The 21412-nt window shown below is 41.7% G+C and overlaps 1 protein-coding gene across 1 annotated transcript; it reads right to left on the bottom strand.

The window, feature by feature from the left end:
- Window positions 1-851: 851 nt before the first annotated feature.
- On the bottom strand, window positions 852-19632 carry LOC134207495 (N-alpha-acetyltransferase 80-like). Its single transcript, XM_062683206.1, has 2 exons — window positions 19445-19632; window positions 852-1641 (listed from the first exon to the last, which is right to left on the bottom strand). Exons 1-2 carry the CDS (start codon window positions 19445-19447, stop codon window positions 1120-1122), a joined length of 525 nt encoding a protein of 174 aa, XP_062539190.1. The 5' UTR covers window positions 19448-19632; the 3' UTR covers window positions 852-1119.
- Between the last annotated feature and the right edge of the window lie 1780 nt (window positions 19633-21412).

Here is a 21412-nt window from a genome sequence, read left to right as displayed (position 1 = left end):
CCAGATAACCATGATACTACTCTTATGTTGATAAAGCGTTTGACATTTTTATTGTTTAATTTTATGATTTACTAGTTGACCCGGCAGACGTTGTCCTGCATAGTAGGCAAAAATGCGCGTTGCGAACTGCCCGAGCGAAATTCCTATACGAATCTTTAGTTTAGTTTTTCACGGTTAACTCAACTTTACAAATGATTTTCGACAGAGGAAATATCACATAAACCTGTCGGAAACTGTAACGAATGTAACTGCTGAAGGAATGAATAAAATCCATCCAGCCGTTTTCGAGTTATGCGGATACGAACACAGACCATTTCATTTTTATTATATAGATAGATTACAGTTTTAAAGATAACTACAGGAGTAACATGAAGGGTAATCTTATGGTATTAACCATAGGTGTTTTTTTTTCTTCCTAAGCATGGAGGGGGAATCTGCTCAACAGACATCCTGGGTTGACCAGGAAGTGCGAGGTTAGGGGCCACCTCCAACGAGGCAGGACTGCATCCCCGACCCGCTAAACCGTTTCCATTGCCGCCAAGCCCATCGTCCCTTCGGTACAACCAGAAAGTAATGCTTCAAAGGGGGGCCAGTGCATAACGCACCCTCGAGGTTAGCTGCGTGTCCTTGCAGCATCGAACATCGTGACTCGCTTTTTTAGAAGAACACCATGGTATCGTGCCAGTGCATTGCCGGCTTTCCAGGTGGCCTTACCACGCCCTATGTCCTCGGAAGGTGGGCAGGGTCGACTTCGCGCCTGCTTCCCTCTGCACGACTGGTATCAAGAATGATAACCATAGGTGTAATAGAACCCTCATAAAACAGTGGGCAGTGAGTAAAACATACATACATTTGTTTGGGTTGTACCGTCTCGAAAAAAATATAACCCCATGATTGTAATTTATTTTATTTACAAAAATTGTTATAAGCAATCTACATGTTATTTGATCGTATCACTCCACATACAATTATTTAAATACACAAGTAAAAGCTAATTCTTTTGGCCACAAATCAGGCTGTTTGCGACAAATGCTGCCAAATAATGAAATCATCTACATCGGCGATCTGTACGCCGTTCACTTATATATACACACATGATACATATGTCGTTTTCTAACTCTAGGCACTAGTGCTGGAATTCCAATCGTTACGTGTTTTCATCATCCATATTTTCTTGGTTGATGTATTGAATGCGCTGCGAGTGCCGAACATGTTCATAGCTTTACAATAACTGTATCCTATTTTAGCGTAGAAACCCTCCTGATCGATAGTGGAAAGATAAATAGTTCTAAGGCGCAGCGTTTCGAAGCAGTGGTTTTCCACTGCACGCATTAGAGTTCTCCCCAAGCCTTTACCACGGTACCTTCGATCAACGACGACCGTTTCGATGAAGACTGCTTCGGCGTCGGATGGAATCGGAGATAGTTTGGCGTGCGCTAGGACGGTTGATTTATCGTTCTCTGCGCTGTCGATGAGCACCATACTGGTTGGCAATGTGTCCTTGGATGACTTTAAACTCCAAAGACGGGCCGTGTAGGATCGGGGCCATTCTGAGTTTATCAACTCCACACACTGATCCAGCAGCTCAACATGATGATGAATCGGTGCCACAGTGTAGGAATCGGTCGGCGAGGGCTTACCCTGGAAGAGATGAATTAAATGCGCTTAATAAAATAAATGTCGTAAAATAAACACATTCTGCAAAACCCATCGCAGTCGAGGCATGTTATAATAATAAGAACTATGATGTGGATAAACTATGAACAAGGAATGTGCCGAGGTTCTCCGGAACATCCTGAGGTTCATATCTTGCGCTTAAGATTATATACGGGTGCAAATGCATTAATCGATTTCTCATCGTCGATATTTTTTAATGTAGTCTACATTTCGTTTGACAAAATAAATAAATGAATAAAGTCTCTACGTGCAGCTTCAGCAGAATGTGTGTGTGTGGATTGAAGGATTGAAGACCATTGAAAAATCTGTACGACAGACACCTGATGCCCTGACACCTGGATGGACTTCTCGGCGTCAAGGGTGGTCCACCAGTTCTGGTGAAGGAAACTTCCGCAATGATGGTGCCCCGACTACCGGCGGCTATCGGAGGCGACGCTTTCGCACATTGCACCGGGCTACAGAGGTGGACAGTACCGGAGGTGGATTACGTCCGCATTAGCGGTGCTCTACATACCGGAAGCAACGGTTCGACAATTCCGGTTGGCAGAAGACTTCCGGTTCGCTGGCGCCCCGACGACCCAAAGCCAAACACTGCTCACTGCGCAGAATACTCCCCAGATTCGGCACTTATTCGCTGATCACGTCTCTATCTACGCTGCAGCTTCGACAGTATTCGCGTCACAATTCTGCTTACCGCATTCCATTAGTGTGTCCGAACCGATGTAAGTACTTCCGGAACCATCCGTGGCCCGACAGAAACTGCGACAGGTGAAGGTTAACTTCACCATGCTTTCCGTTCAAACACACCGACAGATTTGGGATGAGCCGGTGAGTCCATCTCCCTTTCTTCGTACTGTCCCACTCCTGTTGCCATCTCGCCATCAAACGGATTCTCACCTTCTTCCTTACGTTTATGGTGTCTCTTCGCCGCAAACACTCGATGTCTTCCTCCAAGGTGAAGCAGATTGGTAGCATTTCAGCAATAACACATACTGCCTCCGACGATATGGTTCTATATGCGCTCGCGACTCGAATGGTCATCAGCCAGAACACACTTTTAAGCTTTACCCGGAACAGGACAGGAACCCCATACCGCTGTATCGATGACGAGACACTAGCTGCTACCAGACACTTCGTCCGCTTACGTTTGGCATGATCCTTGTTATTCCGTTTATTGTCCTTGCGGAATTTTCACAGGCGTAGTCAACGTGACTGTTGAAATTTAGCCGATCGTCGATCATCACTCCCAGGTGCTTCAGTGAACGCTTCGAACCAATCGCATGTCCTCCGAAGACGATCTCCATTCGCTGGATCGCTTTGCAATTGCTGACTAATAGAGCCTCCGTTTTGTGGTGAGCTATCTGCTGCTTAACTCCGTTAAGCAGCTCTTGATCACTCTTATCGTCTCCGTAACCAACACATCCACTTCTTCAAGTGTCTCCGCTAGTGACACGTTGTCCGCAAAACCCAAGATTTTCACTTTCCTGAGTAGCTGCAAAGTCAACACTCCGTCATACATTTTAAAGAGTTGGGCCGAGTATGGAGCCCTGGGAAACACTCGCTGTAACGCGTATCGTTTTATGCCCTTCGTTCCTGTCGTACATCAGAGCTCTACCCTGAAAATAACTTTTCAGGATATTGCACAGATAGCTGGGGACCCGCATTCTGTGCAGCGCTGCCACGATGGCTTTAAATCTGTCGCTGTCGCACATTTTTCACGTCCATCATGACCACTGCGCAGTACCGATCTCCTCATCTTTTCTGTTTGGACGCACTCTCAGCATTCTCGAGCACTGTTCGCATTGCATTCACCGTCAATACTCCTTTACGGAATCCAAACTGCATCTTTAAAAATACTACATTAATAAAAATCCTCACATTTTTATTGGCAAAAAACAGAAAAAAAATTAACAAATACAAATTAACAAATTTTATGTGTGCCTAAATAACCAAATAAATAAATAAATAAATAAATAAAAAATGCTATAGTAAAAATATATGTGTGCCACACATGATGAATATGATTGGATTTTTGTTAGTGTAGTTCACCCTCTGTACATTTCGTCAGCCTATTGAGGATGAATATCTCCAGAAGCTTCCCGAGCGTGTCTAACTGGCATATAGGCCTGTACGCGGCCGGATGGCCGGGTGATTTGCCTGGCTTTGGCAGCAACACCAGATTCTGCATCTTCCATATTTCTGGAAACTTGCCCTCGCCCAGGCACTTTTGCAGCGCCTTTCTGAACATGTCCGGGTATGCCAGGATCGCAGCTTTTAACGCAACGTTCGGTATTCCATCCGGGCTTTCAGGCGTTTCTCCTCTTCTACAAGCTCGCTATTGGACACTTGGCGATCTATGGGATTTGCTTCTCCTTCTTCGCCGTACGGTGTTGGTGGTAGCATGGTCGGATCATATTTCGGGAAGAGACCCTCCACAACTGCCGTCCGGGCAACAGTTGGCGTCAATGAGCCTTTAATCACAGATCTTTAATCAATTGTCTGTGCTTTAATCTTCGATCTGATACGCGCGCCTCCAGTCTAACTTGCTAAGTTGGATAGCCTGTTCCAAAGCAGCACACACAACATCTTCCAACAAGCACATCTTCCAACAAGCACCACCAAAGAACACTCGTTTTTTTAAATTGTCTTCCTTTTACTTCCACTAATTCGTTTTTTGGTATTTACACAAATACGTATTTCATCCACCACTTGTGGACATCTTCAGTGTGTTGTTTATCGACAACACACTGAAAATGTCCACAAGTGGTGGATGATGCATATTCCATACACGTAACAAAATCATTAAGTTGCATATTTTTTACCATGTAACTTCAATGCGTCTTTGAAAATTGAATAGTTTGTTTAAATTATGTTACAGATAACAGCCCTAACTTCAGTTAGGTGAGTCAACATGCAGTCCCTTCGAAATGTTGAATGGTGCTGTGGTAGAGGGAAGGACTATCAATCACAAGATCCATAAATCGAGTCCAGCTTTTTTATTTTATTTTTTCTGCTGTAGTATTTTGCAACATTATTGCGCGTAGCGTGCTTATAGCTTGTCGTTCCACCAGTAAGCTGGACGCCGATTGCTTCTCGGTTCCAGTTTTCGTGGCATTGTAGGGTCGCAAGCCGTTACCACCCGTCGTGTTAGCTCGGACGCATCAACGATCTCGGTACTGCTGTCCGGCCGAGGTGTCTCGAATAGGTCGTTGTTGAAGGCTTTTGTTTTCCAACTTTGTTCACTGGTTGTCCTTCTTCGTGTTGCACCAGGGTTTCATTGGTCAATACGGTAGCGAATCGCCTGGTGGTCGCTGTGGGTGTACTCCTCGATAACTCTCCGGTCGATGCTAGCCGTCAACGAAGGACTGCAGAACGTGCTGTGAATGATAGGCTTTCTCCATCCGGATTGGTGTTCTGCACCATAAAGTACTCTATACAATAGTTTATCGAACTGGTATAATGTCCACCTTTGTGGGCAGCAGGGACTATGTCCAAGGGCTTGACGATCCCTCCCCAGACCATCTGCGAGTTGTGGGGCTTGCCTAGGATGTGGTGGGGTTTGACAGTGGGCCCTGTCGTATCGGACTATTATTGAAGTTGCTACCCTAGAGAAATGTGTAGAAATAGAGTGTAGAGAAACTACGAAGCGAATCGCAAAGGGAGTTGAACTACAGCCAGGGACGAGTAAAGGTGTGCCCTCGCGGTGCGGTACGTTTTATAAATTACCCGTGGTGTACTTAGTTTATCTATACGAAATCCGAATACCCCGTTAGCACATTTGGCGACGACGGTAAAATGTAAGTAATCGGTTGAACTTTGTGAAATTGCAATGTAATTCTTGTTTGAAATGTTATATAATTCGGCACATCATTCAAAAAAAAATGGTGGTTCTGGAACGCGCTTGGGAAGATTTATGTGTTGGTGGAAAGAAGAGAAAGAGTGAAGTACAGGAAAAGAAAAGCTCTGAGAAAAATTACTAAAAACGAAACCGTAAATGATGCTGAATGAAAAAAAAGGCGGTCGTATGTTGAATATGGTAAACTAGTGATAAAAAAAATATATATATTTGATATTTGTGGTTTTTTTTTGCATATTGGTTTCCTTGGTGTGTTGTGATGATGGGTATGAGCAAGCCTAAATCAGGCAGTGAAAACGATCGTACATTTGTGCATACACCCGTATGTGTAAGAGCTGAACCATACTGAAAAACTTCAGAGAGGATTACATAGAGATAGAAAAAAATATGGTTATGTGTGTGGGTGTTGCAGCTGAATAATTTGAAAGAGTTCCAACGAAAGAGGATTATATGAGTGTATTTGTGATATTTTTTCCCTATTCTGCTTCCCGATGCTGATTGGGTTCACAATACTAAGGTAAGTGAAATTCTAACAAGACATAAAAGCAGCTACATTTTTATACGAGGACATAACCTCAATAAATGTTCATATTCGCTAAAACTTTACTCGAAGAAGCATTCTTCTCAACATTTTTTTTAAAAAAGCTTCGATAGTAGATAGCGATTATGTCGACATCATAATGGACATAATATGAATGCCTCCGTTTTCTGCATATTACTGAATATTACAGTTGTCATACTGAATGATATAGTCGGGTCAATTAGTGAGAGCGGCATCGCATTTAACGGAAATGAAATAACTGTGACGTCCATTATTAGTAAAAGCGAAATCATATAAAATGTCAGAGGTGTTCACTGTGAATGCTAATATAATGGAATTTAGCATAACATGGTACAGGTGTAGAGAGCGGAATCGCTTAAAATAACTTATTACATAATGTATAAACATGGATGCGGTATCGCTAACAAACAAAAATGGGAAATGAAGATGAAAGGCGGATTCGCCATTGATAGAGCAAGCGGATTCGCTACACAACGTTTAGCAGGTTCGTTACAGAAACACAAAAGTGAGCGGGTTCGCTATTTTGGGAAGATGAGCGGGGTCGCTATTGGAACAGCAGTGAGCGGGTTCGCTACACAATATTTAGCGGGTTCGCTTCAGAAATAGAAAAGTGAGCGGGTTCGCTATTTTGAAAAAAATAACGGGGTCTCTATTGGAACAGTTGTAAGCGGGCTCGTTTTCAGCTCCCGAAAGTGGAACAGCTATTGGAAGGCTCGGATAGTCAAATGGGGGATTTAATATTGTCTCGGTTGTTGGTTTTGAATAGAAATGATGTGCCGAAGAATATAATGTTTGATTATTTGTTAATTAATTATTTTTCACTTTTTTTTAAATATGTTATATTTAAATTATTTTTGGACAGGGCTGGAAACGATTGTCGTATAAGAGCATTTCAAACAGCTATTGAGTCTTCTCAATTGCCTGTGGCATGGAGCAGATGGAAAAGAGATCTGGAGTCATATTTCGATGCTGAGAATATAATCTCCCAGTATGAAAGACGAGCGAAATTGTTGTATTTGGGAGGCCCAGACCTCAGAGATATTTTTGACAATTTACCAGATGCGGAAAATGTACCTCATGTTTTAGTTGATCCCCCGTATTATGACGCGGCGATCATCAAGTTGGATGCCCATTTCGAACCATTTCGACGGCGTATTTATGAAAGACACCAATTTCGACAAATTACACAAAAATCAGCAGAACGGTTCTCAGATTTCGTACTACGGTTGCGGACACAAGTGAAACGATGCGAATACAGCCAACCTGACGAAATGGTTGTGGACCAGATCGTTGAAAATGCGTTTCAAACAAGTTGCGACAAAAACTTTTAAAGCGTGATATGTTGCTTGAGGAAGTAGAAGCACTTGGTACAAGTCTGGAGGAAAGCGAGCGCCAGTTGAAAGAATTCAACAAAACCCCAAGTGATACCATTAACAGATTGGCATATCGAAGTCAAGTACCGCAGACATACCGAAGTCAAGTATCGCCGGCTCAAACGAGGCAAGTGTATTCCAAGAAACCTTTTCAATGGTCGAATAACCGTTTTCCCCCGAGTCAGAGTAGTAATAACTTCACTCGATCTGAGCCTGTCTGTTTTGCCTGTGGAAAGAAGGGACACGTAAAAGGTGCAGATGTTTGCCCGGCTATCAAAGCGCAATGTTTGAAATGCCGAGGATATGGACATTTTGCACGTCAGTGTCTGAAGAGACCTAATAGTGACCAACGTGGTCCAGTCCCGGTCAAACGTGTCAGATCAGTTGTAGAGAAGGAAGAACAAGATAAAGGCGAAGATGGATACATTTTCTACGCCATGGGCAAGAACACATTCTTGTTTCAGATCGGCGGTGTGGAGGTACCAATGATCATCGATTCAGGAGCAGCAGCAAACATAATCAGTATGTCGACGTGGGAGGAAATGAAACGTTTGAAAGTTGGAGTATCGGAAATGACTACTGCGGTGAGTAAAGACTTTACCAGCTACGCTTCGAGCAGACCGATGGAAATCATGGGTAGTTTCGCAGCAACCATATACGGTGGGGCAAAGCATACTGAAGCAACGTTCTATGTAGCCAAGGAGGGTAAACAATGCTTATTGGGAGATCAAACCGCAAAAGAGCTTGGCGTCTTGAAGGTTGGCTTCGACATTGGAAACATCGAGCAAGAACAGGAGTTCACGAAATTCAAAGGAGTAGTGGTTGAAATTCCAATTGATGAGAGCATTCAACCAGTACAGCAACCCTACAGGCGGGTACCATTTGCTTTGGAAGAAAAGGTAGAGGAAAAACTGAGGATGATGTTAGCGCGTGGGATCATTGAAAGAGTTCGCGGGCCATCGCGGTGGGTTTCACCAATGGTGCCGGTGCTTAAGGATTCAGGAGAAGTCAGATTATGTATCGACATGCGCCGTGCGAATCAGGCGATTGTTCGAGAAACACACCCTCTACCCACGGTAGAGCAACTATTTGGTTCCGTCAGTGGAGCAACGGTATTTTCTAAGCTGGATGTAAAGGACGCTTATCACCAGCTAGAAATTTCAGAGAAATCGCGAACCATTACAACGTTTATTACCAAGAACGGATTGTTCAGGTAAATCACTTTTTATATAGCTCTTGTTTCACTTCATTTGAAGGAATAAATAAATGCACTGAGATTGAATTTGGAATAAAATAATAAAATGAAATCCGTTATGGTACACTATTTTTCTTCTCGTAAATTTTTCTCATTTAAATAGATTTAAAAGGCTGATGTTCGGGATTAGTTGCGCTCCGGAAATTTTCCAAAAAACCATGGAGTCGATTTTAGCAGGTTTGGACGGGATTGTGGTATACCTGGATGACGTAATGGTGTATGGAGCCAATAGAAAAGAGCATGATATGAGACTAAATTTATTGAAGGAGCGTCTGAAGGAGTATAACATCCTTCTGAATGGACAAAAATGTGCTTACGGCGTTGAACAGTTAGATTTTCCTGGGCATATTTTAGATAAAAATGGAATACGACCAACTGAACATCGGCTAACGGCGATTAGAAACTTCAGAGAACCAAGAAACCTATCTGAGCTAAGGAGTTTCTTGGGGTTAATCTTTTAGAAAGGTCGTTTCATACCAAACTTAGCGGCCAAGACGGATGTACTCAGACAACTTCTAAAACAGAGTACCTATTTCCAGTGGAATGAAACCCACTGGCAAGCTTTCAACGACATCAAGGACGCAGGTTGCCAAGTAGGGTACTTAAGATTTTTTGCCAGGCAAGATATGACGAAACTCATTGCCGACGCAAGTCCAGTGGGTTTAGGAGCAGTCTTATTACAGCAAAATAAAGCAGGAGCCACCCGAATTATTGCGTTTGCTAGCAAAGCGCTAACGGAGCTAGAAAAGAAATATTTTCAGACCGAGCGTGAAGCACTGGCATTAGTATGGGTAGTTGAGAAATTTCAACTGTATCTGTTGGGCACAAAATTTCAACTAATCACAGATTGCAAAGCCTTAAAATTTCTGTTTAGCCCCCGCTCCAAACCGTGTCCAAGGATAGAACGTTGGGAAATGCGTCTTCAATCATATAACTACGAAATAAACCATGAGCCAGGAGTAACTAATCTAGCCGATACCTTGTCGCGATTATCACAGTCGGAAGCAAAATCTTTTGATGACCGAGCGGACATGTATATTCATCAGTTATTGGAGGCTACGGTTCCAGAGGCTGTGACGTTACAGAAGGTGGTCGAAGAAACCCAGAAGGATACGATACTCCAAGAGCTAATCAAAGTTTTGGAAACCGGATTATGGACAGATAACGTAAAGTTGTATAAGCCGTTCAAGTCAGAGTTGCATGTAGCAGAAGGGGTGATTATGAGAGGTGACCGACTGTTGATTCCCGAGCTATTACAAAACAGGGCCTTGAATGTGCACACGATGGACATCCAGGGATGAGCACTATGAAGCGACGACTAAGGCAGAAGACATGGTGGCCTAAAATGGATGATCAATGCGAAAAGTATGTAAAACAGTGTAACCCATGCACCTTAGTATCATCACTTGGACCACCGGAGCCGATGCTTAGAACTAAGATGCCGGATAAAGCCTGGACAGACGTGGCAGTGGACTTTCTGGGACCGCTCCCAAGCGGTCACTGTTTGCTGGTCATTGTTGACTACTTCAGTAGGTTTGTAGAAGTGGTGGTGATGAAGAAGACGACTGCTGAGCTAACGATTGAAGCACTTTTGAGACCTTCACTCGTTTCGGAATCCCGGAGATACTACGTTCCGACAATGGGCCCCAATTCGTTAGTGATAGTTTCAAATCATTTTGTAAGGAGTTCGGTATCAAGCAACAGAAAACCACTCCATATTGGCCCCAGGCCAATGGTGAAGTGGAGAGAATGAACAGTACGATACTGAAACGGCTGCGTATAAGTCAGGAAACTAACCCGTCTGGTTGGAAATGGGATCTCAGGAGTTTCCTTCTAATGTACAACTCTACCCCACACAGTATTACTGGAATGCCCCCGTCAGCCCTTATGTTTGGCAGAGTGTTGAGAGATAAGCTACCATCAGTTCAACAATCAAGCGGACAACTGTTGGAAAGTATCCGTGACAAAGATTGGGAAAAAAAGCTTCAACAAGCGGATCAAACAGATAAGCGCAGGAAGGCCACTCGTAACGTTTTGGATGTCGGCGATATAGTGGTTGCCAAACGTATGGCAAAGGACCATAAACTTTCGAGTAACTTCGGGCCTGAACAGTTTGAGGTGATGGGTCGTGATGGTACGGATGTGAAATTACGATCATTGGAGACGGACAAAATATACCATCGGAATGTTTCGCACCTCAAACAAATCAATAAGACAGAATCATCAGTGGAATCACCAATGAACGAAACCGGTCAGTATCAGACGAATCGACCACAAAGGACATCAAGACTACCAGCATACCTCCATGACTATGTCGGAATAGTTGAGTCAGATGTTAAGTAAAGGGGGGGTGTCGTATCGGACTATTATTGAAGTTGCTACCCTAGAGAAATGTGTAGAAATAGAGTGTAGAGAAACTACGAAGCGAATCGCAAAGGGAGTTGAACTACAGCCAGGGACGAGTAAAGGTGTGCCCTCGCGGTGCGGTACGTTTTATAAATTACCCGTGGTGTACTTAGTTTATCTATACGAAATCCGAATACCCCGTTAGCACAGGCCCTGTTAAACCTCTATAAAAAGCTGCATGAATCCGCAAGTAGGCCTCACCAAAGCGACCGTGTGCCGCTCAAAGCGCACAAGCCCAAGTCCTGGTGTTAGGTGGGACGCTAAACAGCCCTGACACGACGGCCCTCCGACGAGACAGGAGGTTTGCGCAGGCCCAATAAGCCGCCTGGAAAACCAATCATTACGAACAATATAAGAGATAATGCGACTCGATATAATCGGCAAAGACCTAGGCGACGAATACAGGATCACGATTGGAAGCTTGGAACATGGAATTGCAAGTCGCTAGTGTAGTAGATAAGATTCACAGATGGAATTGAATATAAAATATGTAAAATGACTTTTATCAGTGCACACACATTCATCATTATTAGCAAGCTAGGAAAATCATATATGAACAGCCCCTAAGTTGATGATAGGTGAAGCAATTGATGACTTCAAAAAAAGTCCGATCGCACGCTATTTCCCTCGCTGGATTATGCGTTTCGTGTGGGTGAGAGTGAACAGGCAATAACTGCGTGTATGGGGGGAAAAGGAAGAGTTAAATGAACGCTCCTGGAAATGGTCTTTGAGTTGGTAGAGTGCAGGTGACAAAGGAATACGAATGATGTTATGCGAGAGAAAAAGACCATTCAGCTTTAACAACCGAAGACGGTATTGAAGTGTCCGAAAAGGAACTCATGCGAGCATTCTATAGGCGATTTTCAAGGCGATAATTACAGTTTGATTCTGATCGTGCCGGCATCTCAGAATTGCCAGCCGAACTTTTTAATTTCGCGAGTAAGCGTCACGACAACACCCATCAGCTAGCGCGATGAATTCGGCCTCCGTTGAGGACAGAGCGACACATGATTGTTTTCGTGTTCCTCAGTCGATGAGACCACCACCGAATTTCAGGAGAAGCCCGGAATGAGATTTCCTATTGGCAATTAAAAATGAGGTTATGTTTCGAAAAATTTCAAAACTGGAATCAAAATTTACGCTTGTTGTGAAACGACCTCTGCTGGGATCAAAAGCATTGGTCAGCTCGGCTAACTAACATCGAACGCCACAAAATAAGCTCAACAACGAAACATGTACATGATACAGATATTTATTGAGCTAGCATGCCCTTTCTTAGGAATAAATCATTGCCCTAACTCCTATCCTCAGCCCTAGCTAAACCATGGTTTTTACTCACGCTACAGAGGCACACATCCGCGCCACCATCATCCTGCTGTGGTTCTTCGTACCCGGATTTCGCACCATCCTGGGTTGAACTATCCGAGCTCACCGACGTTCAATTTTACTACTCTTGCCGATTGGCAAGGCATTTAATTTCGCGAGTAAGCGTCACGTTTCGCAGGTTGCGACAGGATGATCTACGATGAATTACATCCCCGCAACTTCGACGTCGTGGCGCTGCAGGAGATTTGCTGGATAGGACAGAAAGTGTGGAAAACCGGGCATCGAGCGGCTACCTTCTACCAAAGCTGTGGCACCACCAACGAGCTGGGAACCGGCTTCATAGTGCTGGGTAAGATGCACCAACGCGTGATTGGGTGGCAGCCAATCAACGCAAGGATGTGCAAGCTGAGGATTAAAGGCCGTTTCTTCAACTATAGCATCATCAACGTGCACTGCCCACACGAAGGGAGACTCGAAGACGAGAAAGAAGCGTTCTATGCACAGCTGGAGCAGACATACGATGGATGCCCGCTGCGGGACTTCAAAATCGTCATCGGTGACATGAACCCACAGGTAGGAAGGGAGGAAATGTATAGACCGGTCATCGGACCGGATAGTCTGCACACCGTATCGAATGATAACGACCAACGATGCATAAACTTCGTAGCTTCCCGCGGAATGGTAGTCCGAAGCACATTCTTTCCCCGCAAAAATATTTACAAGGCCACATGGAGATCACCTAACCAAGAAACGGAAAACCAAATCGATCACGTTCTAATCGACGGTAAATTCGTCTCCGACATCACGAACGTCCGCACTTACCGCAGTGCGAATATTGAATCCGACCACTACCTCGTTGCAGTATGCCTGTGTAATTTGGTACAAAATCTTCCAAATACCATGTATCAAAACTTGTTTTTCTTTCCGTTCCATCCATTATTTATGTAAGAGAAGTGAAAGACTAACAGAGAGAAGTTTTCGCTGATGTAAATATGACTTTGAGATCGAAAATGACAGAAAGGTGAATGGTAATGCTTAAAATCAACAGTTTTAAACCTTTACAACCCTTGAGAATAATTAATATGGCGTTTGCAGTTCAATATAAATTTATTATTTACCAAAAAACTGGAACTCAACTATTTACGTATTTTGCTTAATATCAACTTTACAAACACGGCAAACACGGCCAAACTAACAACATGCTGCCCTACGAAAAACGCGCCGCTAGCAATCGAAGTAATCGATTGTCATTTTCAACCAATCAGCAACCGGTACGATTGTTTCAGCAAATCGGTACGATTTTTACTGACTACTTGACACATCCTATCCTATGACTAGCCCAAGAATACGCGCAGCAGCTGGAAGTGGCACTTCCAACGGAAGAGCAGCTACGTGCAGCGTCTCTTGAAGATGACTGGGAGAGATATTCGATCCGCCATTGGTAGCACCGCAACCGCTGCACTTGGCACGGTGCCCCCGGATCAGAGAAACGACTGGTATGACGGCGAGTGTGAGCAGTTAGTGGAAGAGAAGAATGCAGCATGGGCGAGATTGCTGCAACACCGCACGAGGGCGAACGAGGCACGATATAAGCAGGCGCGGAACAGACAAAACTCGATTTCCCGGAGGAAAAAGCGCCAGCAGGAAGATCGAAACCGTGAAGAGACGGAGCAACTGTACCGCGCTAATAACACACGAAAGTTCTATGAGAAGTTAAACCGTTCACGTAAGGGCCACGTGCCACAGCCTGATATGTGCAAGGACATAAACGCGAACCTTCTTACGAACGAGCGTGAGGTGATCCAAAGGTGGCGGCAGCACTACGAAGAATACCTGAATGGCGATGTGGCAGACGAAGATGGCGGTATGGTGATGGACCTGGGAGAACGCGCGCAGGACATAATTTTACCGGCTCTGGATCTCCAGGAAATCCAGGAGGAGATTGGCCGGCTGAAGAACAACAAAGCCCCTGGGGTTGACCAACTACCAGGAGAGCTATTTAAACACGGTGGTGAGGCACTGGCTAGATCCAATACCAAATACAGAAGTACCAAAACCGATGTTGGGTAGAGTGCATGCCATTATACCGCGGATGACAGGCGTTCTACCCTCCTGACTGCAATAATAATGTAATAAACTCATCGATTATTTTTTTTTAAAACTAATTTTATTTGCTAATTATCTAATACATGCATTCATCTCTTAGACTAGGTGTTCCGTGTTTTTTAACACTATCATCCTTAATCTTTATTTTTGTTTATTTTGACTTGGCTTGGCTGCCTGTGACGAGGCGCCTTTGGATTTTGGAGTAAACCCAGGTAACCAGTAAGCAATATATAAAACGTTTAAGTGGCATTATATGCGCCTTTACTGCAAAACTTTAAATGCCAATAAGCTCTTTAGTAACCTTTAATACTATTTTAATGCAGGTTTTGGCCCAATATATGGCTGCTTAAATGCTCAATCCTACGTTATCGATAAAGTAGAAATTTTGCTGAGTAGCATTTATTCAGCATCCGAAATGCTGAATCAATTCTTTATTTTTAAAATAAGAAAAACGGTTTTTTATTGGCATTTTTTTCTTATTCTTTTTTTTTCATATTATATCGTTATTTTATTTTCTCATATTTGAAATGGAAAATAATTTTTTTACTTTCTTCGAGCGGGATTCGACCTTGCCAGATGGGCCATAAGAGAGAGATGGTAATGGGAATAATTTTGCCCAACATAAACACTACGCCCCTACAGGAACATTGAAACTTAATCTAACTCATCTCAGAATTCAACCGTCACAAACGTCATACCCAGTTGCAATGAAACAGCTACGGTAGTGCTGCTTTAATGCATCCATCGAAAATAGTGCAATGGAATAATTAAATGTATCTAAATTATGTAATTAGTGATAGGGTTAGGTTAACGACAAGTACTCCTGTCAATGGTCGGAATGGAAAACACATTCTGCACGTATCGATTTCTTTTCTCAAATGTAAGTTCATTGGACAAATAGTCCCCGCTATATGGTTCCATATTCGAAAACGTTTGACGTTTGAACACTACAGGCCTTAAAATAGCTGTTCCATTGCACTTAACGAAAAACAACATTGTGCATTCAAAATGCTATTATAAGACTATGCCTCTCATGATTGCTTTGAAAATGCTTATTTAGAACAGCGAGGTTTTCGAAATGCTTATTTACAGCATGGAGCATATGCAATGCCAGTATAATGCTACTATAGTGCTTACTTCAATGCTTATTGGTTACCTGGGAAATGATAGCCTTTTGGTACAACTTTGTTGTATGAAAAAGGCAAAACAGTTAAGTGAGAACGATTTATCGTACAGATTGCTACCAAAAGTTGGTTCGCTCGTTGGCTTCCCTATCCTCTAGCCTTTTCGTGCTATCATCATTTCAAACGGTAGTAGGGAACATGAACATAACCTAAAGCCTACATGCAGATATCGTGGTGGTGTGACTAGAATTAGCGCATGACTATGGTATTATTGTTATTGTCTAGGTTCAAATCCTATTGCGGCTATACAATTTAAAAAAAAATGTTCGACGATAAATCTCGTAAAAAATGGATGAGAGGAAAAAGTGAATGAATAACCCAAAATGATGTTCCACGCAAAAAAACAACGAAAAAAGGTTACTCTAAACTCGGAAAACGCTCACTTTGGTCTTATCGAAATGAAAAGTAGAAACCCTGAGCTTTAGCTGCAACACATGGTAACGCCGATGTCGAGCGAATTTTCTTTACGTTAGGAAGAACATTGAGCGATGATGATACGGCGTCGAGTACGAGCCTCATCTTGTTCCCTTATCCATTCCAAAAGATCTAATGAGTACCTAATGATAGCACAAACCATGCTAGAAGGCGTTCCGGCCGTGCGTAAAGAACAGGCTTCGCAAAAACGAACTGCGGACTAAGCGCAGGAGGTCGTGTTTGATTACAGGTTTCTTTACATAAAGTACTCATTATTGCAAACTTAGTTAATTTTACTGTACTTTTACAACAAAAAGCCAAAAAATACTTAAATTTGGAAGTCACTTTTTTTATTATTTTAGTCACTAAAGTCTATTAAATATTTATCCCTAAAACCGCTACCAGCCCTGCCGACTTAGACACATAGTTTACTGTGGTTTACTGAAAACGTTCCATTAGCTCATTTCGCTGGTCGAACAAGTATAGAATTGATTCTAACTGTTCAATATAATAATTATAATCAAGACCATTTAAAATTGATAGGGGAACTGTTTCGTTTTCCTTCTCACGGAACATATATTCATCTCATCGCAAAACAAAGAAATACAGCACCAATCTCGTCGCTTCTTTTTGCTAACACGCGTGCTCACAGGTGAAAAAAATCCCAAAAATAATAAAACAAACCAAATTCCTTTTCTTTGCTTTGTTTTTGATGGGATAGAAATAGGAGTTATGGGATGAAGTGCCGAACCGTTACCCTATATCCATCCAACCATGCAAGTGTATCAATCAGAGGACCGACATCCATTTTTTTTACTATGGATTCTGACAGGTTTGCCTGTTCGTTCTTTTGTGGGGGATAAATTTATCCCCCAGTGTCAAATTACCCCAACACTGATTTATTCTGCAATAGTATGTGCTGAGTAGTAATTCAGAATGTTTATGTTTTTACAGGAGAATATGATGCAAAACGCCCAAACCACTCAATAATGCAACATGATACAATCATAAGAAAATAGAGAAAAATTTAGCAAACTATAAATTAAAACTATTTTACACTCGATTCCATGTTTCAAACTTTAGAATGTTCAACTTATTTGCTCAATAATTCAGAATGCTACTTGCACACGGTACTGTCTATGCCTTTGTTCGTTTTATATCATTTTCACCGTCGGAATTGTTTATGTTGCATTCGCAGTGCACTCGTATTAGTGACTCAGAAAAGATGTGACAAAAATGGCGTAGCTTGTCATCCCCGTGGTATCAATCAACTGTTTAAAAGGAGTAACATCTGGGTAACGTTAATTTCGATTTGTATGTAACCACTTTGAAAAGATGTAGCGTACAGCTAGAAAAAGTTAAAAATAGATTCATTCATGAAACTGACATGGGTTTTATCTCTACACATATAGCTTCATAGGGATAAAATTAGTCATCAATGTTAGGCGCTCTAGCAATTTAAAAAATGTTTGGCTTGGCAATTTACCACGAAAAAAAGGCAAAAAAAGAAAACACATAGGTATGCAGATCGCAGATATGCTGTGTTTTACAAGGGTGTTGCTTTGTACCCAAAGTGAGGAGGATGATCACGGTTTTGATAGAATTTGTTCAATTATTTAAGTAAGAGGTTTCAAGAAGCTTTCTACCAATAAAAGATTGCATCGAGAAAAAGCGGTAACGCAACGTTGCCGCGTCAATGCACACCTGCATTTTTTTAAAACGCTGCGTGCATGAGATGTTCAAAAACGCAACGTGGGCATCGGCCCTAAGACAAAATCATGCTGAAGGTGACTGGGACCTGGGTTCGAATTCCGGTCTAGTTTAGAAGATTTTCAGGTTGAAAATTTTCTGGACTTCCCTGGGCATCTTATCGTGTTGGAATGATAAATGTGGAAGTGCTATTGTCTATTCGGATAAACGTTAGTACTTTTATTAGCGAAGATGGATTTTTCTCGAGATACAGGCAATTTACCCAACTTCGGAAGTAGTACGTTGGATTCACATAAACAACGCATCATTTTAATTTAACAGATAAAACTTCGGAAGAAAGTTCGGCTCAGAAGTCCCTACTTCCGAATTCTATGTTGGTACTACACCGACAATAAAAAGAGCACTAAGCTTCGAGGCGGCAATGTCCCAGTGAGGGATGTAATGTCATTAAGAAAAAGAAGACCATAGTCTTCAAGATTAATAACGACAGATCACTTTGGTCTGTTGTGATTTGATTACAGGTTTGAATAACTATGACTTCAATTACACGATTTTAACTGATGAATTTGAATTATAACAGAGACATATAACTATAACTATCTCAATCGTTGTGTTGCCAATAAATATTGAAAGCTGATAGAGCGCTTATTCAACCAAAAATAGCCTTCTTCAGCCAAAAACGAGCTTATTCAGCTTAAATTAGTTGTTGGGGTGCCTGTTTTTAACAAGGTGAATTGCATTATATGGACCCTTCCGCCGTGTTAAGCCCCAGACGCTATTCAGCGGAACGGCGACAGAAACGGATAATTTAAGAGAAAATATATAAGCTAACTGTCAAATCTGCCGTTTCCGTCGTGGTGGGGGCCTTTATTTTCTGCAACAGATAAAATTAACTCTGAGCTGGCCTTGATTCAAGGTCTCGTTTTCTGTACATTTATATCTTCTCATATCGACCGAATAGTAGAGGCAATAAGAACGCGGCAACGCTATTTTCTTGCCTATAACTTATCGATACTGCATTTCACAATGTAAGTGAGGCTTTTAGCTCTTAAAAAACACTAAGTGAAGTTGAAAAAAATACCTTGAGAGTGTATCCAAAATCTATTTCCAATATTTAATGCGAAATATATTCTGATCACAAGGAAATCTATCATTGTTGCTTGAAATCATTCCTCTGATACAATATTCCAATTGTTGTCTTGTTCCTTTGTATTTGTTTGAGACTCGCACTATCGCTATTGGCAAAGATCAGAAAAAGGTAATTTACCTATTTCAGGGATATTTCTAGGCTGTTTTTGTTTGTTTCGTATAATGATAGTTCACCTAATTGATCAACAATGTGGGTTGCTGCATTTAATCTGTAGATTCTCTAGAAACTTCACTACCGCAACGCAACTATAGAAGCACCCACGAATATCGAAACTTTTTCCGCTTAGAATTTCTTTTCTAAATGGAACATTCAAACACTATCCAACATGCGATTCTTATTGGACACGAAACAGATGGTTTGCATATGGTGTACTAAAAATAGATCTAGCACTTCGAAATAATTTGTGTTCAAGATCAATTACTCACCATTATCGAAGCCTTTATTGAAAATACCCGTTTTTGAAGATATCAAAATGCCACGAATTATAAATCATAAATGGAACGGTATTTTCATTGCAAATATTCGATGCAAATGCAAGCAGCTTGATTTATAATACTGCATTACGTTCCTCTCCAGTCAGCAATCAGCACTGAACACTGAACAAAACAAACTGGATGAAGAGTGAATGCGCAGATGAGGGAAATTAAAAGGACATACACTGAAGTTGCTGTTCGCTACATTTGACATTCATTGAAGGCATGTTTATGTATACATATAAATAATAAACATCATGAACTATTTTTCGAGCTATTTTTGGTGTGAATAAATAATTAAAAAAATGGAAAAAATACCTATCTGTGTTATAGAAACTTAAATAATTGGAAATAGAATCTCACATTATGGTTACCTGTGAATTGTCATAATGACAAGAAAGTGCTTCTCAATGCAAAGCTCTACACGGGAACAAACGTTCAAATAAATACCACAGAGAACAGACGTTGAAGCTGCACTCGCTATGTTGTGATAACTTTTTATTGTTCATTTTTAAATAACTTTGGAATGTCGCCGTTATCCCGTGCAGAATCAGCGCTAGCGTCATCAAAAAATGTCACTGTGCGCTAGTGTCGTTATGCATAAAAGAACATATCAGCGCCATCGTGTTGTCAAAATGAGATTGTGAGTAGCATTGTCGACGTCGATGGCGTTGAGGTTCGGTTTGTTTGTTTACACATGTTTTGCAAGAAATTTTGTTCGAGCCTCCATGTCTGTTGTCTGTTGTCTGTGTAAATACATACCATCAGAGTTTCGATATCGCAGTACTGGGGTAGACCTGCTAACAATAGTCGTCGTGGCTTATGCGAAAGGTGGTTGATGCACCACGTGGTGAGCTCATGGGCCAAAAGCAAGGGCCTCGTACGCCTGTCACTGGCGAACAAAGCTCGTGTACTCTGCATCGAAGCTTAGAACCAGTGTTAGGGGGCAATCGTTAATGCGAACATTTTTATATTCGGTTAGTTACTGCAAATAAATTCTTTTTGGAGTCCCTATAATCAAGCAGCTACCTCAAGCATACCACATCGTTATATTGCTGCATGATTGAGTGTTTGATTTTGATAAAATATCGAAAACAAAAGTGTGCATAAAAATTGCCTCGCCATAACAAAAAGATGGTAGAGAATTAAGACTGTTGTTTACATTTTAGAACTAAATCCAGATTTCGCACATGTCGGGCTTCAGTGCTCAGCCTTCTCCCCCTGGCCAAAAGTATTCCTGACCAGGGGAATTGAGTAGTGCCCACCACCTGGGTTTCACCTCACCTGATGTCTGGTGTCAAATTTTCGTTGCCCTTTATAAAAACCCTTATTAATCCACCTAGCGTTGTTGATGCCTTTCTCGTGCGTTAGAAAAGGTAAAACGCTCACAAGATTATTTTTTTTAATTTGAGATAATATTAGATTGTCCTACAATGCTGTACCTATAAGAATCTACCAAAATTTGTATAAGAACCGGGTGTTACGGACAACTTCATTAAATACAGTCTTTTAGTTGCATTACTCACTTAGAAGCTACTCACTAAGCTGTAAATATATTTTAATTAGTTCCTTATTTATAAATTTTAAATAGTTCTTACATTTCTGTATTCATCTAGCTGAAATCATATAATTCACCTACAACTCGATTGTTCACAAGCTTTCCTGTATAAAATATAATAAATTTCCTACAATTAGATCTTACTGCAATCTCATTATGAGCATTCCTATATCCATAGTAATTCTTGTGTTCCCATCATGCATTTACAAGCAAAAATTATACTATCACTTGTTGCTGTATACAACGAAACATCACGATAATAAAGTAATTTAAAAAAAAAATATATATATACAGACAAATGTATGGCCGGACTATCGGGGTTTCTCTCGTTAATCCGACTGTCAAATCCATACAAATGAACC

Source organism: Armigeres subalbatus, chromosome 1, assembly GCF_024139115.2.
Source record: "Armigeres subalbatus isolate Guangzhou_Male chromosome 1, GZ_Asu_2, whole genome shotgun sequence".
NCBI classification, from domain to species: domain Eukaryota; kingdom Metazoa; phylum Arthropoda; class Insecta; order Diptera; family Culicidae; genus Armigeres; species Armigeres subalbatus.
The sequence above is the reverse complement of the archived record's forward strand: the minus strand, read 5'-3'. Positions and strand labels throughout refer to the sequence as shown.